This window comes from Zootoca vivipara, chromosome 8 (assembly GCF_965207765.1).
Source record: "Zootoca vivipara chromosome 8, rZooViv2.hap1.1, whole genome shotgun sequence".
In the NCBI taxonomy this organism is placed as follows: Eukaryota; Metazoa; Chordata; class Lepidosauria; order Squamata; family Lacertidae; genus Zootoca; species Zootoca vivipara.
Genome location: NC_142591.1, coordinates 12,292,200 through 12,316,251, shown reverse-complemented (window position 1 = coordinate 12,316,251; position 24,052 = coordinate 12,292,200). Strand labels below are relative to the sequence as shown.

General features: G+C 45.5%; 1 protein-coding gene and 1 long non-coding RNA gene across 4 annotated transcripts in view; one reads left to right on the top strand and one right to left on the bottom strand.

Moving 5' to 3' along the window:
- The window catches only part of TRIO (trio Rho guanine nucleotide exchange factor), a 262,864-nt gene that overhangs the window by 140,752 nt on the left and 98,060 nt on the right, over positions 1 to 24,052 (bottom strand). For all 3 annotated transcript variants that reach the window (XM_060278041.2, XM_060278045.2, XM_060278044.2), the window contains exons 8-11: positions 21,771 to 21,902; positions 9,317 to 9,547; positions 3,906 to 4,028; positions 1,590 to 1,781 (exon numbers count right to left, since the gene is read on the bottom strand). In XM_060278041.2, the coding sequence (XP_060134024.2) occupies positions 1,590 to 1,781; positions 3,906 to 4,028; positions 9,317 to 9,547; positions 21,771 to 21,902 (678 nt within the window). The remainder of the gene's footprint in view (positions 1 to 1,589; positions 1,782 to 3,905; positions 4,029 to 9,316; positions 9,548 to 21,770; positions 21,903 to 24,052) is intronic.
- Positions 6,966 to 7,617, top strand: LOC148684734 (uncharacterized). Its single transcript, XR_015951327.1, has 3 exons — positions 6,966 to 7,088; positions 7,286 to 7,375; positions 7,505 to 7,617. It is a non-coding gene; the product is annotated as an uncharacterized LOC148684734 (long non-coding RNA).

Sequence of the window (24,052 nt, the reverse complement as noted above, 5' to 3'; positions counted from 1 at the left end):
TAGCTTCAAGTGCCAAAGGGAAGCATTTGAACTTCGAAAATGGCCTAATTTGCAACTCAGAGGCACAAGAGAGCAATGGGAGCAATGGTTTTGTTTCTGGAAAAAGGGAAACTACATTTTTCTCAACACAGTAAACCTTATGATTAAGGCTGCTGAAAACAACTGACTTTGGAGTTTAAGAACACAGAGCGAGATTTTCACTTATGTGGGGGCCAGCTCTGCTATTAGAAGAGAAGAAGAGAAGAGTTTGGATTTGAGAGGCTTCCGGTTCGTCGCGCCGGCAAAGAAGGACTTGATATCCCGCTTTATCACTACCCGAAGGAGTCTCAAAGCGGCTAACAATCTCCTTTCTCCTCCTCCCCCACAACAAACACTCTGTGAGGTGAGTGGGGCTGAGAGACTTCAAAGAAGTGTGACTAGCCCAAGGTCACCCAGCAGCTGCATGTGGAGGAGCGGAGACACGAACCCGGTTCCCCAGATTACGAGACTACCGTTCTTAACCACTATACCAAACTGGCTCTCATTTGGTGAATTAGGTAGAGTATTAGGCAGAGTGAGGCAGCTGCCTTGCCTTGCGCCTCCAAAACTAGCCTGCTTTCCTAGGTACGGGGGGGGGGGTTCTTCTGTCACTAACAATTAAGTAACATTCAACTGTCAGTCCAGCTGACTTCTGCACATGGAATGAGGGAGTTCTTGGCCTTCACCTCAGGCAAAAAGAAAATGCATTGGGTCAGCCCTGCACTGAAAATTCATACTCTATGCAGAAGATGAGCAGATATATATGCTACAAACTTAATGGCATGGCTTCAAACTGCCTCAAGCAATGGCAGGTTTCATGAGCTTGCCGAGAACGGTTTTCTTCATTAAAATATCTTCAGGCCACTTTTCGGGGTGAATGCCCACACGAAGAAGCTGACAAATACATAATGGGTAAAACAAAACACAAGCGCTAAGAGCCTGAGTGCGTCTGACAACGAGCTGAAAATCCTGGCTAGGCAGGAATTGTGAAAAGCGCCAGGCCCTTCCTCTGCTGAGAGCCTTCTCTTCTTCCTAACACACTTATAATCAGAGATCGGAACTGGGGAAGCAGATTCAGAACCTGGCTTCAAATCTTAGTTAAAAGGTAACCCTGGTTAAGAGTGGCAAAAGATATTGGGAGCCAGCGGAGGGAAACGACTGCAGTTCCACAACTCCCAGTCTTCCACTGCATGATCAGTTTGTTCGTTTTTAACTGCTGATGGTTTTGCTTGTAGGTTGCATTTAGACTTATTTTTAGGTTGCATATTTGTCGTATTTTGCACCGTCTCAACTTTGCCCAAGCCGCCCTGGGTACCTTTGCAGAAATGTGGGATATAATTTCATAATAAATAAAAATAACGAGTCCCCTAGCTCCGGGAAATAGGACCTAGGCCCAGGGAAAGCATTAGCTTGCCAAAGCGCCCAGTCAGAAGAGGAAGTCTGCCAGAGGACAGTTGGCAAGGACTCCACCAAATCTGAAGTCATCCTTGCCCAAGCCAGTTTGAAACTGGCTTACATTAAACTACGGTCCCAGAACTATCATTGATGTATACACTTTGCTGCTTACTGACCTCTTTAACGTGAGTGTGAAAAGACACGGACATGTCCAAGAGAATCTTGCGTTGCTCTACACGCCGAACGAAATCTTGAATCCGGTCTTCCAACTGGTGTGCTGCCTGGTAAATCTCTTCGGGGTCACACTCTCCTGTCTGCGCCAGCTGCTCGGCTGCTTCTAGCAACTTGTCTGCATTGGTGTATGTATTCTACAGAAAAACCAGGGCTAGGGTTATTGCTAAAGGGAAATTTCTGCAGGGATTTACCGTGTTTTTCCATCTATAAGACACTCCCATGTATAAGACTCTATTTTGGGGGGCTCTGATTCAAGAAAATGGTGGGAGATGTACCCGTGTATAAGACGCCCCCAAATTTTTGACATTATTTTTAAGGGAAAAAACCTAGTCTTATACACGGAAAAATACGGTAATCTGTACCATAATCTTACAACACATCCGTACGAAGAGATTCCCCCAAGTTCACCAAAAAACCCCAACAACCCACAAGTACCCGATTCCACTGAAGTTTCCCATTTTCATAGCTAACTTTGTTCAGTTCCTCAAAAATTTTGTATCCAACGCATGGCACAAATACAGTGGTGCCTCACTTAACGAATGCCCTGCTTAATGAAATTTCCGCTTAACGAAAGGATTTTTTGAGCGGAGGTTGCCTCGCTAGACGAATTCGTTTTACGAAAAATTCGTCTAGCGAATCGCGGTTTCCCATAGGAATGCATTGAAATTCAATTAATGCGTTCCTATGGGCAAAAAAAAGATTCAATGCATTCCTATGGGATTCACTAGACGAATTTTTCGTTATAAGAAAAGACCCGTGGAACGAATTAAATTCGTCTAGCGAGGCACCACTGTACAGTACACCAACAAATCTCTGCCGAGAACACAAGACAGAGACCAGGAGCACAGAACTTAGAACCCACTGACAAGAGCTATTTCCAAACTGACGGGATGCCAATGGCACATAATCCTAGATGAATAGTTCTTCCACACTCCACCATGAACATCAAGCATGAAGAAAGGAACTCCAGAACTGCCCGAATTCCTGGCAGTGCTGCATACTTGAAGCATGAACAGTTCTGATTAAACTCAATGGACCACAAAAGTAAAGCTCTGTCTTAATAAAGATGATCAGTGGTTTACAGATCTGTTTTTCGCTAGGTTGCTTGTGATGTCATTAGCTGTAGCTTCCTGTTCAGGGAACTACTTTTAATGGTTCCCAAACAAGCCGGGATTCAGAAGCCAACTTTAAAACCATAGTCAACTGCAACTTCTTGGTTTGAGGTGCAGCGGGTGGGGAGCCGCGATGTACTGGCAGCTCAAAAAGTTCACGATGTGGACGCCATGCTGGTTCAGCAAATGAATCGGAGTATCGCCCAGCTCTGGGGACTGCTGCTCTTTGTATGATATACAGGTGAAACTCGGAAAATTTGAACATCGTCAAAAAGTGCATTTATATCAGTAACGCAACTTATTTTTTTTCTTTTAATTTTTACAAATGCTTTCTTTTGGAAATTCCACAGTAAAAAGACAAATAGTTACAGTAATACAAAAATAAACATCGCTATTACATTTCATTAATTACATTCAATTTACAGTGGTACCTCAACATACAAATGCCTTGACTTCTGAAGGTTCCGACTTACGAAGTTGACAACCCCGGAAGTCTTTTTGCCGTGTGCGTGTTCTGCGCCGGCGCAGAAGCGGTGTGCGCGGTCCGAAGCATGCGCAGAACGGGCGCTTCGACATCCGAAGACCTCGACTTACGAAGAGCGCTGCAGAACGGATCGTCTTCGTAAGTCAAGGTACCACTGTAAAATTGACCCGCCTAATGACAAATAATTACAATTACAAAAAATAAAGGCATGACATATCTTGCTTTGCATGTCATGCATCTATCTCATATATTGGTTTCACCTTTTAAGTTGCATTACTGAAATAAATGCACTTTTTGATGATACAGTGGTACCTCTACTTACAAATAACTCTACTTACGAATTTTTCTACTTACAAATGGAGCTCCGTCCGCCATCTTGGATGTGGTTTAGATAGGATTTTTTCTACTTGCAAATTTTTAGATAGGGTTGCTTCGACTTACGAATTTTTTCTCCCAAATGCATTCCTATGGGATTCGACTTACAATTTTTTTCGACTTACAAATGTGTGTTCAGAACACATTAAATTCGTAAGTAGAGGTACCACTGTATTCTAATTTTCCGAGTTTCACCTGTACCAGCCAAAATTCCAAGGCTTGCAGTATATTATTTTACAAACTAAGTTTTGACATACTAAAATGAACATCTCATGGGTGAATCCTACCTGTGCCACTTCTTCAAAGTCTTCGTGGCGTTTCTGCAGCGCTCTGGCTCGATGCAACGATTTACCAACGCCTGTGTGTTTGCTAAGGAAAGCTTCTCCGTGGTTTTCAATCCAATCCAGCACCTGCAAGAAAACATCAGCATGAAGGAATCCCAATTATATGCTTACAACGCTGCTCAAATGACATCTACTGCTGCTGGAACGAACAGGGCAGATCCATTTAACCACAATCAACTTCCCGGTTTATCTAAACTCCTTCCCCGCAATATCCCAAAAGACCAGGACAGGCAACATTTTGTGTATATATAGATCTGTAGCCAAATCCAAATAAAAGCCAAGTAAAAATCAAATTAAAGCCTAGTGATTATTAAAACTCCCAACTCAGATTAATCCTGGCCCAGGGCCTCTGCACATAAAAAAAAGCTGCTGCATAGAGGCTGCATTAAAAATAATCTCCGAAGTGGTTGTCTACACAAGTTCACCACACGGATTTGGGGCTAAAGTCTGCAGTGACGTCCAAAAAAAATTCTAAAAACTACAGTGAGTCAACTGGCCATGCAAGAAGCTGAGGCAGGCATGGACTCAGTATAATGCGACAGCTGTATATCATGAGGACTGGACCTCAGACTGTCAAGTCTCCAAAGGGAGAGATGTTCCTTGGAGGGTTTGAGAACCAAGCAAGCAAAATATTTCCCATGGGGTTAGATGTCGCTTGAGCTGCTGAATCCAATGTTTTAGGCTGCCATTCCTTTCATCCCCCAGCCAGCACAGCCATTGTCTAAAACATCTTGGGGGGGGCATGAGGCTGGCAATGGCTGATTTTTCGTGAGCTGATTGGGAGGATCTATGATCCTTCAATCAATCAATCAAATGTACTTTCCATAATTGAAAACTCCCCAAACATGCCAGGATTCTCAATTACATAGAATCATAGAGCTGTAGAGTTGGAAGGGACCCCCAAGGGTCATCTAGTCCAACCCCCTGCAATGCAGGAATCTCAGCTAAAGAATCCATGACAGATGGGCCACCCAACCTCTGCTTGAAAACCTCCAAGGAAGGAGAGACCACAAACTCCTGAGGGAGACTGTTCCGCTGCCGAACAGCTCATACTGTCAGAAAGTTCTTCCTGACGTTTAGTGGGAATCTCCTTTCTTCTAGCCTGAGGCTATGGGTTCAAGTCCTACCCTCCAGAGCAGGAGATAACAATCTGTGCCCTCTTTCATGTGATGGCCCTTGAGATATTTGAAGATGGTTATCTTCTCTCAGCCTCCTCTTTTCCAGGCTAAACATACCCAGCTCCTTCAACCGTTCCTCATAAGGCTTGGTTTTCAGGCCCTTTATCATCTTGGTTGCCCTCCTCTGTACATGTTCCGGCTTGTCAACATCCTTCTTAAACTGTGGTGCCCATAATTGGACAGAGCATTCCAGGTGTGGCCTGACCAAGGCACATAGGTGCTACACAGAGAGCTGGATCTTTGTGAAGCACCAAAAAGACAATGGCACCATCGAGTACTAACTGCATAACTGCTAATTCATATAAAATGTCCATATTATTCCTAAGAGATCTCATAGTTTTGTTGTTGTGGCCACCTACACTGGGCAAATGTGGGCAAATGTTCCCACTTGGTCCATTCTACTGATATGATGCACTAATTGCTGTTCGAAATGTACACACAGTTTGCATACAGTGATAGCAAGGTGTAACAGGCCTTGCCAAAAAATATCTCATGTGAACTAAATGTGCACGCAACAACATTCCCCAGAATCCTTTGCAAACTCCAAGGTCTACATGCAAGGCCTGCTTGGCAGACAAGTTCATACAAAGCATTCCCTGTAGGCGTCACATTTGAAAACCAGTGAAATTAAGTAGAACTGTATTTTATCCTGAGATGTTGCTTTGCATGTCTAACCGTCAAATGCAGGGCTTTAATTGCCTCATCGGGCAAGAACTCTGCTTTCAATACACATCGGGCCCAAAGTTTTTACTAATCAGAATCTACTCAGCAGCTAAACATTCTGGGATCTGAAGCCAACAGACACACCACAATGCTATTGCAATTAAGACGGTAACAAAAGCAAGATGTTCCCCCTACTCCACAAATTCTCTACAGATGCATCATACTGGCAGGCTCCAGTGCAACTGAAGAGCTCTTCCTTAAAAGCAAAGTTTAATTCAAGCCCGTCCAAGTAATATTTTCAGGAATTGCATGTAACATTACGAGCCAACTCCCACCCTGGAGTCTGCAAACACAGCGAAGCCTCATTCATCAGACATTCCGCTTCTGCTTATATTAGTCAGAGATATTATACAGCCTTCGGGCAAACATTCATTCTACAGATTCTTCCCTGGTTGACTATAGCAAAAGCCTCGAGCATCAGCCAGAAGTTCAACCATTGTTCAAATTATAGGGGGGGGGGGCGGAGAGCACTGCAGGTCTGTGAAGAAGGAAGAATGAAGAACAAAGGAAGGAGTTCTTCAAACACTGCACTATAATTTTGAATTGAGCATGCGGTTTTATATGACGGTTCAAAAAGACTAGTGCAAATGTAAATAAAGCACTTGGTCTCTTTACCATGGTTAAGAGGTCAAGAGTTTCTGGAAGAGCCATGCAGAAATTCCCACTGGCATTTTAAATCATTGTTAAGGTTGCTGTTGGCGTTCTGACTAACCCTGGTTCTTTCTTAACCAGAATTTCCTAACCAATCAACGTCGTTAAGATATTAGGAGCAGGTCTCCCTGGTCTGCCCCCAAATTCTTCCACCTAAGAATCCCCCATTGCTTCAAAAGAAACAGATGTAGTTTTTATGAGTGTGTATATATCCTTGCTACAAGCATTTTCAGCAGCTTCCTGAACAGCTATTGGAACTTATGTTTCGTTTTCTAAGCCACATTAGCTCTCCAACAACATAAAGCCAGATGACATCATTTGCTTAGGGAGCAGGCAGCAGAAAAAACCCATCGCGAAATGAAGCTTGTTCATCACGTACAATTTAAGCTTCAACTATTTTGTATACTGTTTCATGTTTTTTTTACTCTACAGGTCCCTGGCTGTGGGATGAAAAGATACGGTGCTTGAAAGCTAGACCTGGAAGAACTTATCATCTCTGCTAAATCCTAAATGCTGAGAAGATGCAACCTATTTGCAATCAGTGAGAATATAGGGCAAACTTGATTAAAATTTGGTGAGCTATCGTGCCAGATAAAAAATTGCTCAAGTGGTGTTTGTGTGTGTGTGTGTGTGTGTGTAAGGAGGATATGAAACTCTCACACCTAGGGAATTCATGTAGGGTAGACATGGGAGCCGAAAGTGGCAAAACATTACAACAGATGACACTTTTGCCCAAACAGTGAAATCACTCTGGGTCTCTGCATTCCTCAGGAGGTCAAATTTTGATGGATTCAAAGCCACCCTAATTCATCTGATAGTCACTGATGCAGATGACAGGCAACTGCTGCTTTCAACAAACTGGTATGTGCAGATCAAATGATATGACAGCAGTGCCACTTTCAAAATTACACCTGTCAATTTTTTGACAAAATAAAACCCTTTCCTTTCCTCTCTCTCTCTCTCCCCGGTTCTCTTCTTTTAATCCACCAGTAGGAAATGCCAGTGTGAATGTGGAAGAAGCTATTTGTCAGGGGAAGAGATACAGCACGGGCTCCTGGTGTAAACGAAAGCCGGGGAGGAAACAAGGAAAGGAGGCATTTCAGGTGAGTGGGCCGCCTTAGTCGTTTTTATAATTGTCAGAGGATGCATGGCACCAACAAATGATCTTGGGGACTAGGTCCCTACAGGGATCTTTTGAAGCTGCCCCTCCATACTCCACCGAGAGCCCTAGACATGCCTCACTTACTTTGAAGAGGCTGGAAGGTCCTGGGAGATTGGCTGGTAAGGACAATGCAGTGACAGGTTTTCAAAGTACTGCCTCTTCCTCTGTCAGTCCAGCTCTGGTGGCTGACGCTCAAGTCTTTTACTTAACAGTCAAACATGCCCTGTCCATGCCATCTTCCTATTTATTCCACTAACTTGTGTTGAGAGGTAGAGAGTTTCTACTGCCACCGGGTCACCAAAAGCGAACAGAGGTGTGTTTCTGCGTGTGATCTCCTCCGAAATGCAAGATATCTGACTAGGCTTTTCTTTTGTCGCCTGGCCGGGAATCAACTGTCACCTCACTAAAAGTTTAAGCTCAGTCCTTTAATATTCACCCTCCTTTTGGAAGTCTCCTTCAACTGAGCGTGCTTTTCCACACAAAAATCAGTTACTTGCTCTGAGAAAGGTTGGGGAGAGGAGGAACACGAGGCCTTCTGTGGGAGTGAAGGTGTACACTTGTTTTTTTTGTTTTTACAATTTCCTTTAAATTTAAACCCAATCTCCCTTCATCATACATGCCTCGCCGCTGCATCTGCACACAACTCAGAAAGTATGGTATTCACGTACATGGTCTGCAATATGGAAGTACGATGAGGATGTACAAGATTCTCAGGTTGTAGGCCTCTAAACACTCAGCCAGAATCGGCCGCCATTTTCTTTTCTGCACTAATCGCTTACTGTATAGAATGTGCCAAATATTCCCATCCATCACTTTCTGCTCAGCTGGAAATTTAATATTTGTTCTCGGCCTTGGTTTTCAATTTTAGCTTGGTTGTCAATAAACTGTCAATAATCATTTTAGGTAAAAGGCAAAGGACCCCTGGACGGTTAAGTCCAGTCAAAGGCAACTATGGGGTAGTGGTGCTCATCTCGCTTTCAGGCCGAGGCAACCAGCATTGGTCCACAGACAGCTTTGCGGGTCATGTGGCCAGCATGACTAAACCGCTTCTGGTGTAACGAGACACTGTGTTGGAAACTAGAGCGCACGGAAATGCCGTTTACCTTCCCGCCGCAGTGGTACCTATTTATCTACTTGCACTGGTGGGCTTTCGAACTGCTAGGTTGGCAGGAGCTGGGGCAGAGCAACAGGCGCTCACCCTGTCACGGGGATTCGAACAGCCGACCTTCTGATTGGCAAGGCCAAGAGGCTCTGTGGTTTAGACCAGTGGTCCTCAACCTTGGGCCTCCAGATGCTTTTGGCCTACAACTCCCATGATCCCTAGCTAGTAGGACCAGTGGTCAGGGATGATGGGAATTGTAGTCTCAAAACATCTGGAGCCCAAGGTTAAGGACCACTGGTTTAGACCACAGTGCCACCCGCGTCCCCAATAATCATTTTAATCACATCTAGTGCCCTTTGCTAACTGAAAGGGGATTCGAAGGACATTGGCTGAGAACTCTAATTTCCCCCCTGTTCTCTTCTTTTCTTAGTCAAAGGCAACATATAGGAAACAGGTGGTTTTGCAAAAAAATAAAAATAAAAGCCCTTGCAAGCATCTGCAACACAACATCTCCCAACCCTAGAAGCCATGTACTGACCTGTTGAACATCCTGTTGGAAGACACACAGCTGAAGCCGCTGATGCAGGCGGACCTTTCGATGCTGCCAGATGTTCTCCAGCTGCCTCTGGTGATGCAACACTTCGTGAATAACATCTAGGGCATGGTGCACCGCCTTGGAGTAGTTAGCGGAAGCGGTTAAGGAGTCTGAACTTCCAGGAGTCAAAGGCCGTTGCAGCTTGTCGAGCAGCGACTTCCCATCTTGGCTCACCTGTTCAGCGAGACAAGAATTTAAGAGCTCACCTGCAGGCTACACAAACTTCCAGGATGTGGCACTAGAATTTCACAGTCGCTTACCCATCTAACGATGAAGGAGAATATCTCCACCTCAAGCATGGGAAGTATGCCATTACTTATTAGGGCTGGAATTAAAAGGCGACTATATTCAAAGGAGGGGAGCGCAGCTTTTCTCTTTCAGCCACAGTCCCATTCGCTACAACCTGTGACCCAACCCTCCAGGTGATTCCGAACTACAACTCCCGACGATGAGAGTTGTAGTCCAACAATGTCTGGATGATAATAATAATAATAATAATAATAATAATAATAATATCATCATCATCATCATCTTAGGACCCACTCTATTTTGTGATTTTAAGTTGCTCTAAATGTTGGATTTTAAAGCATTGGAATCCTGCTTGGGACCTTAGGATGAAGGGCAGGTAATATATTAAATAATAATAGTAATAACCAGAAATAGTAATAACAGGCAGCCTTGCTTAGGGAAGTTGTTAATGTTTAATGTTTTATCGTGTTTTTAATATTCTGTTGGGAGTCACACAGAGTGGCTGGGGAAACCCAGCCAGACGGGCGGGGTATAAATAAATTGTTGTTGTTGTTGTTGTTGTTACCACCACCGGTTCCCTATTCCTGCTCTCAAAGATCCCCCCCAAGCTGCAGGGGGTTGGGAGCAGGGAGGGAGACAGAGAGACATCACACAGAAACAAAGGAGGTCTGTGGAGTATGGGGGGCACTGGGTTGTTTTTATTTATGTATTTTGTGTTTTTATATTGTGATTTTATGTTGTAACCACCCTGAGGCCTGTGAGTATAGGGAGGTATACAAATTTAAGTAGCAACAACAACATAAGGTCTCTTGAATCCAGTTGCATAAAAGCAGGCACCATTAAAAACCCAGAGTTTTTCAAATACAAATAGCTTTGTCACCTTACTTTTGCTGAATTTTTTTAAAAAAAAACATTGCAGGACTTTCCCCCCTCCTTTACGGAACACGAAATATGGTTATCACCCTAGCGTTCATCTTAAAAATGATTCCATAGATATTTTTAAAAAACTTGTTAAAAGGTAATGGTCATATTTAATTATCTCATCTACCACTGAAGTGGACCCATAAGTAGAGGGGTGTGTGTGGATACAGTGGAAGAGTCAGGCCCTTTTCTGAGACCCCTATTCCACTCACAATTCCCAGAGTTCCCTGGGAAGAGGGACTGATTGTTGAACCACTCTGGGAATTGTAGCTCTGTGAGCGGAACAGGCCTCTCCTAATGACTCCCAGGACCCTTAAAAACTACAGTTCCCATGATTCTTTGGGGGAAGCCAAAATTGTTCAAAGTCGTGCAATAATAGTGTTTTAGGGGCCTTAGTTTCAATAACTCAATACTTTACATTCAATATATAATATTTAAGTCTGAGGAGCAACAGGCAGGCCGTGGTTTAGATGCAGCATCACACAATTGTGGGAAAGTGCCATCATTGTTGAATAAATTTATTCAGCCAGTTGTTAGCTGTCATCAGACAGCTACACATTAGGCCAAGTGCAACAAGCATTTCAGTGTGTTCCAGCTGTTGTATTATCGCTGAACTTTAGCATTAAATGGTAAACCCTCCAAATTGTCTTCATATGGTTAGAAGACAATTGGTTCTGACAAGTGCCACCACCAGCCGAACCCATACAAAGCACTGAAGCAGCTTCCTTTCTGCAAAAGTTACCTGTATACGACAGGTGACCAAGCAAGCAGGTGAGAAACAGCACACAAAAGCTAGAGAGGGGGCACTACAATGAGGCTTTCTAGCCGACGAACACCTCCCCAAAACAGAAGTTGCTACAGGCAGCTGGAGGCTTTTGATTCCGTGGTGGGTTTTTAAGGCTTGGGCATTAGACATATTTGACAATGAATGTCAAGGATCAAGATTGCCTCTCTCTGAATTTTGAAGCCATACAGGAACTGAGTCTGCTCCAAACTGATTTCATTGAAAAGTTTTATCGGCATCTAGTCTGACTAACCGAATGCGTTTTGCTTAGCTGAGAATTCCAGCCTCATTGGGCTGAGTGCTTGCAGTGGCTTTCTCTGCAGAAGGACGGAAAGACTACTGTAAACCTGGTTCCTTTGCCCATCTATCTTCAAAGAACAGCCAAATATGAAGTATGACAGCAGTAATTTTTCACTCAGTGATCAATCTGATGCTTGAGTGAACACATCTTTTAGTTACAATTTATTAAAGTTTATTGAACACGAGGAAAAAACCATGGTTGCCTTAATCTTCTTAGCTCCTTTTTATATTATGTAGAAATGGGGTCTAATTTCTTTCTCGCTTCACACCAACGACAATAACCGGCTCTGTACCCTGACTGTACAAGATTGCTTACTTCCCTCCCTCTTGAAACACATTCTAACAGATTACACAATCGGTTTTTCAACACAACGTTGGTATCTCTTGGGAGTTTTTGTTTTAAATTGGGGGGGGGGGGATTGTCCCGAATTAACATGACTGAAAGAGCAATGTCAAATAGCTGTTTAATACTGAGGGAAATTACGGTCTATTACTGGATAATAGCACTAAAAACTGTAGCTAGGTGATATAAATGCCTGAATGTTCGTGCACAATAAAAAAAAGTTGAGATACAGCGAATTGTAGTCCAGAACAGGGGTAGGCAACTTAAGGCCGGGGGCCGGATCCAGCCCAATAGCCTTCTCAATCCGGCCCATGGACATTCCGGGAATCAGCGTGTTTTTACAGTAGAATCTGTGTTTTAATTTAAAATGCATCTCTGGGTTATTTGTGGGGCATAGGAATTTATTCCTTTCCCCCCCTTCAAAATATAGTCCGGCTCACCACAAGGTCTGAGGGACGGTAGAATGGCCCATGATCCAGAATATCTGGAGGGCACCATGTTGTTGAAGGTGCAAGGAATGGCATAGGGAAGATATGGACCATGGCATTCTCCCATGTTTAATTTTATTTTTTACATCCTCAGCCATCGTAAGGACCTCCTAGCTCCTGAAATGATACAGCCCGATTCGTGTGGGACTGCCGATTCCAAGCTTCACACCAGGGCTAATCGATGTCCTGTTAGCAGTAGGCAAACTGATAAAGAGTGCAGAGTTGGGTATTAGCATATATCTGGAGCTCTTGCCCCTCTCGGATGCAGAGGGAAAGTGTGCCTGATATTAATGAGGATAGTTAAGGTATGCCAGGGTTCACTGGCATCTGTGCGTTTGTCAAAGCCTTCTCTCTCTTGGTTCATCTACTCTTGAAGGAAGCTAAATGATCGAGGGCATGCTCAGAGTGCCAGCTCAATTAAGCACCTTGGCAGCCCCTTTTTGCCCCCAATTAACACACAATGAGCTACCCATTCCTAGGTTCAAGCCCACTGCAGCTGAGGTATGTATTAAGGGGAGGGCTCTGCCCAAACTGCTTTTGCAGTAGACCAGGCATGTCCAACAGGTAGATCGTGATCTACAGGTAGATCACTGGACGTCTGCAGTAGATCACTGGTAGATAATTGGCTCCCCCCCAAAGAAGCTGAACAACTGTGGCTCCCTAAAAAAAGCTCAGTATTTTACCTCCTCCCTGAAAAAGCTCATAGACTCATAGAGTTGGAAGAGACCACAAGGGCCATCCAGTCCAACCCCCTGCCAAGCAGGAAACACCATCAAAGCATTCCTGACATATGCCTGTCAAGCCTCCGCTTAAAGACCTCCAAGGATGGAGACTCCAACACACTCCTTGGTAGCAAATTCCACTGCTTAACAGCTCTTACTGTCAGGAAGTTCTTCCTAATGTTTAGGTGGAATCTTCTTTCTTGTAGTTTGAATCCATTGCTCCGTGTCCGCTTCTCTGGAGCAGCAGAAAACAATCTTTCTCCCTCCTCTATATGACATCCTTTGATATATTTGAACATGGCTATCATATCACTCCTCAACAACTTTCACCCCCCCCCAAGGCCTTCCTCCTTCCTAAAAAAAAGCTCAACAACTTTGACCTGAACCCCCCAAAAGGGGGTAGATCCCTGCCAGTTTTTAACTCTGTGAGTAGATCGCAATCTCTTGGGAGTTGGCCACCCCTGCAGTAGACACACAGAGAGATGGGATTAAAAAGCCCTTTGCCTGGGTCTGTGCTTGCGTAGGTGTGAATGAGTGGGCAGAGCTTACATTTCTGGCCTCGCTGCCAATGCTGAGTTGAAAAACAGTGTCCCTGATACCGGTTAGCTGCTAACCAGCACATATGGCAACAAGTCGACACACCACCCTATTTCAGAAATATCCTGGGTTTTCTTTTAAAAACCTTTATAGAGACCTGACGCCTCCCACCTTTCACAAGACTCTCACTTTATTATTTTAAAGATGCTGTACGTGATATTTATCCAGCTAAAAAGCACAGCATATCTGTTTTGCTTTTTAAATATAAATCTAGCAGCCAGGAGATGCGGTGCACAATTAGTACAGATTTTATTTCGCTCCTTCGTCTCTGCGTTAAAAAGGAAACGCAATAAAATAATGGCCGCTTCAGAGGTGAAAACCTTCCCTTCTAAGTGACATGGCCTTAATGGTAAACTGTCTTGTACACAGATGCTGCCATTTTGCATTCGGCACTGAAGTTCCAAGGATGGTACAAATGTTGGGTCCACTACTATAATTGGTTCTTGGCTCTTGCCTCTGCTCTCTAAGACCACCCTCTCTATCTTGCGATTGGGGAAAACTGGATTGCCATACCTTGTGTGACTTAGTACATCTGGAAAATCCCCTTTCCCTACGAGCGGCCAGATTCAAATTCACCTATTGCCTCAGATAACCCTTCCCCCTCAGGAATCTAAGTCTTGAATTTGTCCCCAAGAGACCACATTGTTCAGTCCTCGTGAGGGAAGACTGTTCCAACCCCAATCATCCTTGAAAACCTGAAGAAGCATCTCCACCCCAATCGTTCAGTCCGGACACTGAGATCCAGCTCTGAGGGTCTTCTGGCTCCCTCACTGCAAGAAGCAAGATCACAGGAAATCAGGCAGAGGGCCTTCTTGGTAGTGGCGCTCGCCCTGTGGAACACCCTCTCATCAGATAAATAACTATACAACTTTAAAAAGGCATCTAAAGCCAGCCCTGTACAGGGAAGTTTAATGTTTGACGTTTTATTACGTTTTTATATCTGTTAGAAGCTGCCCAGAGTGGCTGGGGCAACCCAGTCAGATGGGTGGGGTATAAATATTAAAATTACTATTCTTATTATCACTCTTCCATTGCCTCTCCAATCTTGCTCCCTTGCCTCATCTCTCTTCGTTGTTCTTTCCACATTACAGTGGTACCTCGACTTACGAAGATGATCCGTTCCGTGCCGCTCTTCATAAGTAGAAACCTTCGGCTGTCAAAGCGTCCGTTTTGCGCATGCACAAAGCGCGATTTTGCGCTTCTGAGCATGCACAGAATGCGCGGGTGGTGAAAAGACTTCCGGGTTTACCGACTTCATAAGTTGAGGCATTCGGATGTCGAGGTACCACTGTAGTCAGGAACCTTAAAGGGGCACAAGGCTAAATACTCTCATTGAGGAAACTTTTATTCTTTTTACAGGTAGGTAGCAGTGTTGGTCTGACGCAGTCAAAACAAAATTTTTTCTTCCAGTAGCACCTTAGAGACCAACTAAGTTTGTCATAGGTATGAGCTTTCGTGTGCATGCACATTTCTTCAGATACGTATCTGAAGAAGTGTGCATGCACACGAAAGCTCATACCGGTACCTATGACAAGCTTAGTTGGTCTCTAAGGTGCTACTGGAAGGAATTTTATTATTTTGCAACTGTATGGGTAGGTTCTTAAGAAACCTCATTACTGTACTTACTCGGGGCAACAACCCACTTGTCAGAGTTGGCCCACAGGGGACAAAAGGTTTCCACACTCTTGCCCTAGAGCATCTTCCTGCTGTGAAAGCTTGCTACAGAGAGCTGCTTCTTGGACGGCAACTGCTGGAAACCCCCACATATACCGTGTTTCCCCCTTTTTAAGCCGTAGTCATAAAATAAGCCAGGGCAGGATTTTAAAACTTTGTAAAATATAAGACATACCCCGAAAATAAGCCATAGGTCTACCTGCAGGGTCGGCGCCCAGCAGTGCTGCGCCGGATCGAGGAGGTTCTTCTATCCTACTGCCTTTTAGACTGTGGCCTGCTGGCAGCCTGCCGGGTCAGCACCGATCAGCGTCGCGCTGAGCACCGGATCGAGGAAGTGGCCTGCAGGGTCGGCACCCAGCAGCGCCGCACGGAACACCACCTCCTCTATCCAGCGCGGCGCTGCTGGACGCTGACTCTGCAGACCCGATCGAGAAGGCGGCCTGCTGGATTGAGGAGGTGGTGTTCCGTGCGACACTGCTGCTTCCTCAATCCAGTGCTCAGCGCGGCGCTTATTGGCGCCGACCCGGCAGGCCGCCCGATCAAGGAAGGTGCGCCGCCGGGGCGACTGGCGGCGGCGGGAGCCCTGCTGCCGTAATATTGTGGGCCGCATGGCCCGAGGCAGAGTGGCAGCGGGAGGCAGAGCGGCGGCGGGGTGACTGACAGCGGCGGGAGCCGCGCCGCCGGAACGTTGTGGCCTGAGGCAGAGCGGCGGCCAGAGGCCCGCTGGCCCTTCCGCACCGCCGGCGTGACGGGCGGCGGCGGGAGCCCTGCTGGCCCCGTCCGCCTTCTGTGCGCAACAAAAAAGCGAGCCAAAACCTGGCGCGCAGCTCAAGCACGGGACGAGGGGCACGATGAAGCAGCCCCACCCCACCCCCTGCAGAGTCTCCGGAGTCAGATCCCTCGGCAGGATCACTTCCCGCCCCCACTGCTTAGAAGGAGCTGCCGGTGGAGCGCAGGGAACCTGGAGGGGTGGCGAGGAGGGCAACCTGCCCGTCTGCCTGCCTCCCTCTCTTAACTGTTGTAACTTGGCAAAGAGGTTTCCCACCTCATCATCATTGCAGGCAGGCAGCCACTTTAGAGGGGAGGAGCACGAGGAAGCGGGGAGGGGGGGAGTTAATTAATGTTCAGAGAGTTAGCTAGGGAAGGGGACAAAAGGAATTCTTTAAAAGCGTCGCGACGGGGAGATACTCCATTTGGAAAAGGAATCCGTCCTCTCGCTTTTTTTTCAGCAAGGCGTCCCAATGCAACGGCTTGAGTATCTCCTCTTTTATGTTGCAATCTGTGCCAGCTTTTGCAACTGATGGGGCTCCAGTGCCAGCACCCAGAGCGGATCTATCTATAGACAGTTCTTGCTTCATAAAATCCAAGTCTTGTAGTGCCGTAAATAAAAAAATAAGACATCCCCTGAAAATAAGACACCGTGTGGTTTTTTGAGGGAAAAAAGTTATAAGACGGTGTCTTAAAAAAGGGGAAACACGGTAGCTGACGGCACACAGCGCATTTATGTACTGAAATTATAGCAAAGCGGTGATTTCATCTCTGGCACTGGGGGGGGAAGGAACAGCACCTGATTCACCCAAAAGGATTTTGAGGGCCAGGTTCAAGTAAGTAGTTCTGCTAGAAGGAGCCTCTACAATGGTTCCCGCTAAAGCAGTGGGGTTTTATCCCCTCTTCTGCTACCCCAACGTGGTTCTAGGGGGTCGGGAGGACCCCCAGAACATAACATGGGGTGGGGAGGTCAATAAGAAATGCTTGTACTGAAGGAACGTATGTTTATTTAGTGCAGGCTTCCTCAAACTCGGCCCTCCAGATGTTTCGAGACTACAATTCCCACCATCCCTGACCACTGGTCCTGCTAGCGAGGGATCATGGGAGTTGTCGGCCGAAAACATCTGGAGGGCCGAGTTTGAGGAAGCCTGATTTAGTGCAGCACTGAATTCCTTCCTGTGTCTCCATAATTTGACTTCAGTAGAGAAAAAGTGGCCACGGAGCTCATTTAAGGTGAGCAAGACAGGGCTTGGCTGCCTCTTCTAGTGGGGGGGGGGGGAGAATGACTTGCACTTGTATCACCATGCACTGTTAGAAGAAGTGTCCTTTCCCCACTCTGCCAAGATAGCTCCGAGTCAAAGGTGCAGCGTTCATATTTCAGCTACAGATGGCAACGACTGACTGAGCAAAACTAGGGATTATTTATGGTGCATCTTCAGATTCCAATTCTCTCCCTACTCTTCAAAGCCTCAGGGAGCAGATTGCAAACTCCCACCTAACTCCCTTCACTCCATGTAGATAGTAATGTGAGAGGTCACATTTATAACTCACAAGGAGCAAGGAGCTAAGACAAAATTAAGAAGGCAGGAAAAGGGCTGGGGTTGAGGAAGGCCAAGGCCCACCTTCATTCAAGTTTAGGTGTATTTTTTGCCTTTGGAGAACAGGTGGAGTCATGATGGGCCGTTATCCCACAAGAATGTGAGATGTCACATTTGATTGACTCTTGATAAACAGAAACTGCTTTTCTCCTGCTCTGGATCTCTTGGGTATAATGGTGATTGTTGGACACACAGTATTTCTGGTTTTTCACAGGTTGGTTTGTTTAATATAAAGGTCAAAGAATAGAAGCACAGAAAATACTTGTTTTAGTGTTCCTGCCCACACGCGGAAGTTAATCGAAAGACAGGCAAGATAGATGCTGAAAGAAATTGACTGGAACATTTCAATCTCAAAGGATAGGCAAGTGAGGTTAGATCTATGCCTCCTCCTCTGGCCAGTATACAGAAACAAGGCCAACACTTTACTAAAACAAGTCTTCAAGGTTATCATTGTTAAACTATATTGTCTGAAGTTGGTAAAGAGGATCAGGGACACTTCACAGCTGCCCAATTCGTGAACAAAACTATCGTTCTACTTGCCTCTTCTCAGGCTTCCACAGCAATTACTGTGAAGATTTAGGAAAAAAGCACAGTTGGGAATGGAGGGAGGAGAAAAATGCAAAGAATGTCCTATAGTTAAGAGCTAGAAAAGAAAAAAGCACAGAATGGAAAGCTTTCCTAGTGTAAAGGTAGAGCACATTGTAAGAGAGAGGGATTGAAGGCTGCCAGGAAGAGTGAAAAGCCTTACATTTTCTGAAAAGGATTGATACCCCTACAGACCAGCTCAGCAGAAGAAGCTGTCCTCATATCTCCACCCACCTCAGAAGTTCAAGGAGGGGCAGCCCAGAAGGTGGCTTCTTTCAGGTATCCCCAAAATTGTGAAATTTACTGTCTACAGAGGTCACCTAGCATCATTATTCTGCTTTATTCGTATCCTGAAGTCACATCTCTTTACCCTTGCCTTTGATAGCTAAAAAGTATTTGTGACCCACCTGGAAACCGGAAATTAACCTGATACCCATTGTGCACGGTTGCTTGGTATTATTATTATTATTATTATTATTATTATTATTATGAATACCCCGCCCATCTGGCTGGGTTTTCCCCGCCACTCTGGGCGGCTTCCAACAAATACCAAAATACATTAAAATATCACAGATTAAAAACTTCCCTAAACAGGGCTGCCTTTAGGTGTTTTCTAAATCTCAGGTTTATCTCCTTGACCTCCGATGGGAGGGTGTTCCACAGGGCGGGCACCACTACCAAGAAGGCCCTCTGCCTGGTTCCCTGTAGCTTTGCTTTTATTTCAAATAGTACTGTTTTTGTTGCTTTTATCTGCCCTGGGACCTAATGATGAAGAGTGGGTAATTAATTATTATCACCATCATCATCATCAGTAATAACAACAGCAACATCCCCTAGCAAGGTAGGGAACCTGGGTAAAGACTGAGTGCACCCATCAATGCAGTGAAATTCACAGGTCAGCTGTTTTATTCATCTAACAATATACCGTATCTTACAAATATAGCACCTCCTCCCCGCCAAGATAATGTGAAACAAAGCCAGCATTTGTTGTGAGACCCAAACCGAATTATCAAATCAATGCTGCATTCATGAGGCAACAAGTCAAATTAATTAATGGCATTGCGCTTGCACACAGCCCACAGAAAAACGGCATGAAACGTCCCTAGTACTATTCAGCCCTTAGGCCCTTTCACACAGAAGCAAATTTGGCTTTGTTACAGATGCACTCTCAACGGGGAGCTGCAGCCAACCCCCAACTCCTTCCCAAATCAGCAAATTCGTATCGCACACGTTTGCAAACTGTATGCCTGAAATTTGCACTACACAGTTTAAACTGTACACTTAAAGCATCTTTGTGTACACTTATAAAGCGTAAACATTTCCAGAAGAAAAGCAGGGTTAATCTGTCGTAGCAAAAGCAGCAGAATACTCTCCAACATAAGGTTACCAGGCGACAGTCCCCGGATTTACAAATCAGTCCCCATACAAAAGCCATTGAAGTTGAAAAGTGGCCCCGGATTCATTGAAAAAAATCTGGAGGAGACTCTTGAGACTCCCTTGGACTGCAAGAAGATCAAACCTATCCATTCTGAAAGAAATCAGCCCTGAGTGCTCCCGCTCTCTTTCCGTGCAGGGAGAAGCGACGCACGGGGCTTTCGGGGCTCCCTCCTCCCTGCACGGAAAGAAAGCGGCAGCCACTTACACACTCTGCTTCTTCCTGCTCGGGCGTAGGAGGCGAGAGGCAGGCGAGGGGCCGGGGGCGCTGCCCCTGCCAGAGTGGAGCTAGGGGCGGCCCGCCCCCTATGTCCCTCCCTTGCTACGCGCCTGCTCACTGGAAGGACAGATCCTGAAGCTGAGGCTCCAATACTTTGGCCACCTCATGAGAAGAGAAGACTCCCTGGAAAAGACCCTGATGTTGGGAAAGATGGAGGGCACTAGGAGAAGGGGACGACAGAGGGCGAGATGGTTGGACAGTGTTCTCGAAGCTACCAAGATGAGTTTAACCAAACTGTGGGAGGCAGTGGAAGACAGGAGTGCTTGGCGTGCTCAGGTCCATGGGTCACGAAGAATCGGACGCGACTAAACAACAACCTTTCTCCAACACGTTTGCATTTATTATTAATATCATGAGTCTATTTGTGTGCGGATAGAACCATGTTTGTGTTTGCGTTAAATACGTATTCTGTAGTTGACCTCCTTTGTAACATTTCATTTCAAAATCTTTACGATAATATTTTATAGTTTCTTGTTCACTATGTTGCTTTGAACCTGTATGCTTTATATTTTAGTTTCTTCAGTAAAGTTTAATTCTGGATCGTTTTATTGATGTTTTAATGTGCTGTGAACCACTTTGAGATTTTTCTTAAAAATATAAAGCGGTATAGAAATAAATAAATAAATAAATAAATAAAATAATGATAATAATGATGATGATGATGATGATGATAATAATAATAATAATAATAATAATAATAATAGAACCATGCTCAATGCAGCACAGTGACATGCGAAATAAAAGTTAACAACATTTCAGGAAAATGAATCAACAGTTGTGAAACAGAAAACGATGTTAACAAAAACCCACTCTTAATATCAACCAAGGGCAAACCAATATTTCATGCTAATGAAGACTGAAACAATACCTAACAATAAAATACAGAACTCCCAAGCAGCAACAAAAACAATGGCCCCTCCAGGAAAGGGAGTTGGGGCACAAGCTTTTGCAAACTAGACCCCATTTCAACAGTTGAACCAACTGTTACCCTCAATTGGAAAGATAGGTGGCAACCATTTTGCATGTGTCCAATTGACGTGTGGGTCCTTTTGGACCTGGAGAAGGGCAGCGAGAGGCCGGAACAGGGGCATAATGGAGCAGGCTTATGCTCGCCCCGCCAAAGCATGCGGGAGCCAGGAACGGAACCCCCACGCAAAATTATCACCGCCTGCATATGTAAGAGAAGTAAACAGCAGACATATTACTTCTCCTCTGCCCTGAGTACCTCTGTTTTCACGTGTGCGTGCTGTCGACTGAAGATAACACTACATGTATCTAATGAAGGAGTTGCCAGTCCCCACAAGCTTTTATGCCTTTATAACTGTTATTTGTTAGGGTGCTGCTTTTCACTGCTAAAAAGTGAAATGTGCGAAGCATTAGATTAAGTCCGACAACAGGGCCAGCCCTACGGCCAGGCTGGGTGGGGCAGGGCACCATGGCGCCCACCCGCCAGGTGGGCACCGCGAGCTGCGCCCGCCCGCTGGCCCGCCGCGCAGCAGCGCCTGTGGCAGCCGCGCTGCACCCGCCCACCGCGCTGGGAAACGGGGCGGGGAGGGCGCCAGAGGGATCCGGCGCACCACGGCGCCAGGGGCGCTTAAGACGGCCCTGTCTGACAAACAATCCACTTAAAAATAGGGGCAGTGATGTTACCTACCTCAGAATATGCCAGGGTAATATGCTCATATATTCCTTGGTGGTGATGGATGGAGTCCTCCAAGTCTTGAAGTTCCGAGGGGAGGTCTACCTCTCCACAGGCCTTGCACCAGGAATCCACGTTACTCATGTACTGAAAGGAAAGAAGTTCCCAGTTATTTGCACCAGAATGTAAATTAAGAGATTGCGTTAGGCTTTGTGCACAACATTAGACAAACAAGGGTGAATCAAGGAGCAAACTAGCCCTCCCGAAGGCAAGCTTTTTATCCGCCTGCCTTTAAAACCCTGCACTCTTCCATCCAGAAAACGCTCAAGTCTACGAGGAATAGCAGGAATGTCTTAGGAACCTCTTCGTCTAGCTACGAGCATGAATTCAGACTTGTTTCTGCCCTTGCTTAATCCAGATCAAAGAATAGGATGGCTTCAGACAACAAAGAAGAAGAATTACACATTTATTTTGCCATCCTCTGCAACGGAGAGACAGTTGTAAAAGAAAGGGAGGGGGGGGAACACCGCTTGAGTAAAATGAGAACTCTTTTGTTAAGCTGTGGAGGGGCTTGGGAGAGGAAACAAACACATATGGAAGCACTAAAACAATCCGGAGCCAAACCTCAATTGACATGCGAAACAGGACAGTTCTAAATGCATCCAAAATCTTTAAAGGGTTCAGCTGCAATTTCTGGCAGCAGAAAATCCTGTCGGATCAGGCAGCCCTATCATCCTCACTGTTAACACGCTCCCTAACATACAGAGTCGTGGTGTTAGCTTATAACTCGTAGCCTGTTTTCCTGTGGCGAATGCTCTACAATTAAGCACCCAAGCACACAGCAGAACGACACATTAATAAGGCTAATTCAATTAGTCCCAGACTCCGCCTACATGTTCTATTTTTATGTCTCCTCAAGTTTACACAGAGGAGAACACTGAAAGAAAATAGGAGCCTCTCCCTATGAATCATTTCGGCACTCATGCCACAATGACCAGGCGCACTTGGGGGACCATAGACCACTTGGGGGACCAATAGCAAGTTGGCTGCAAGCGATGCACCCTTTGTTCTGAAATTACGCAGCGCAAACTTTTGCTTGTGAAATAGAATGCTCAAACTGGCATTAGTAACAGGAGAACTTAAGGCAATCACTATAACGCAAACCGTGAATGAAAAAGAAGGCTGTATGCCACAGGTAGGCAAACTAAGGCCCAGGGGCCGGATCCGCCCCAATCACCTTCTCAATCCAGCCCACGGACAGTCCGGGAATCGTCGTGTTTTTACATGAGTTGAATGTGTCCTTTTATTTAAAATGCATCTCTGGGTTATTTGTGGGGCCTGCCTGGTGTTTTTACATGAGTGGAATGTGTGCTTTTATTTAAAATGCATCTCTGGGTTATTTGTGGGGCATAGGAATTCGTTCATGCCCCCCCCCAAAAATAGTCTGGCCCCCCATGAGGTCTGAAGGACAGTGGACTGGCCCCCGGCTGAAAAAGGTTGCTGATCCCTGCTATATGCAGACCACCATATGTATCCCTAGTAAGCCTAAGTGGCATGCCTTCCTGTCACCCAAATTCCTTATGACCCCTCCCCAAATACTTAGCATTTATCATTATACCCATACAGCAGCCATGGGCAGCTTGTGATATCTGAACTCAGGACCTCAGTTCTCTCTGCAAGAGATAGTGTACCTGCTCAGGGCTTTCCTTTAGGTGAGGAAAGATTAGAATCTAGGTCTTCCATGTCTTATTAGCCACTGCTCCACCACAAGCAAAATCAACCTAGTTCCATATTCGGTTTTCGTACAATGTCTCTCCCATCTGTGCCACATTCATACCTCTTTTGCGCCACTAACAGCAATACAGTGGACGCTTGGGTTGCGAACGTGATCCGTGCGGGATGCATGTTCGCAACCTGCAGTGTTCGCAACCCGCATCTGTGCACCCGTGGGTTGTGATTTGACGCTTCTGCGCATGCACGAAGCACAATTTAGTGCTTCTGCGCATGCACACGCCCCGAACCCGGAAGTTACCCGTTTTGGTACTTCCGGGTTCGGCACAGAGCGCAACCCAAAAGGATGTAACCTGCAGTGGACGTAACATGAGGTATGACTGTATACAATTTTGGCAGGTCGCAGCTATTTTATGTGCAGCTATTTTTAAAAGCTGCCCCAGCCAGAATAGTTGATTCTCCACAACTACTGAAGGTATAGAGACGCCTGCTCTCCTTTAATCTGGTCCTCTTCGCTGTTTGATGGGCTAAATCACTCCTACTAAACCAGCAAAAATGTATAGAAC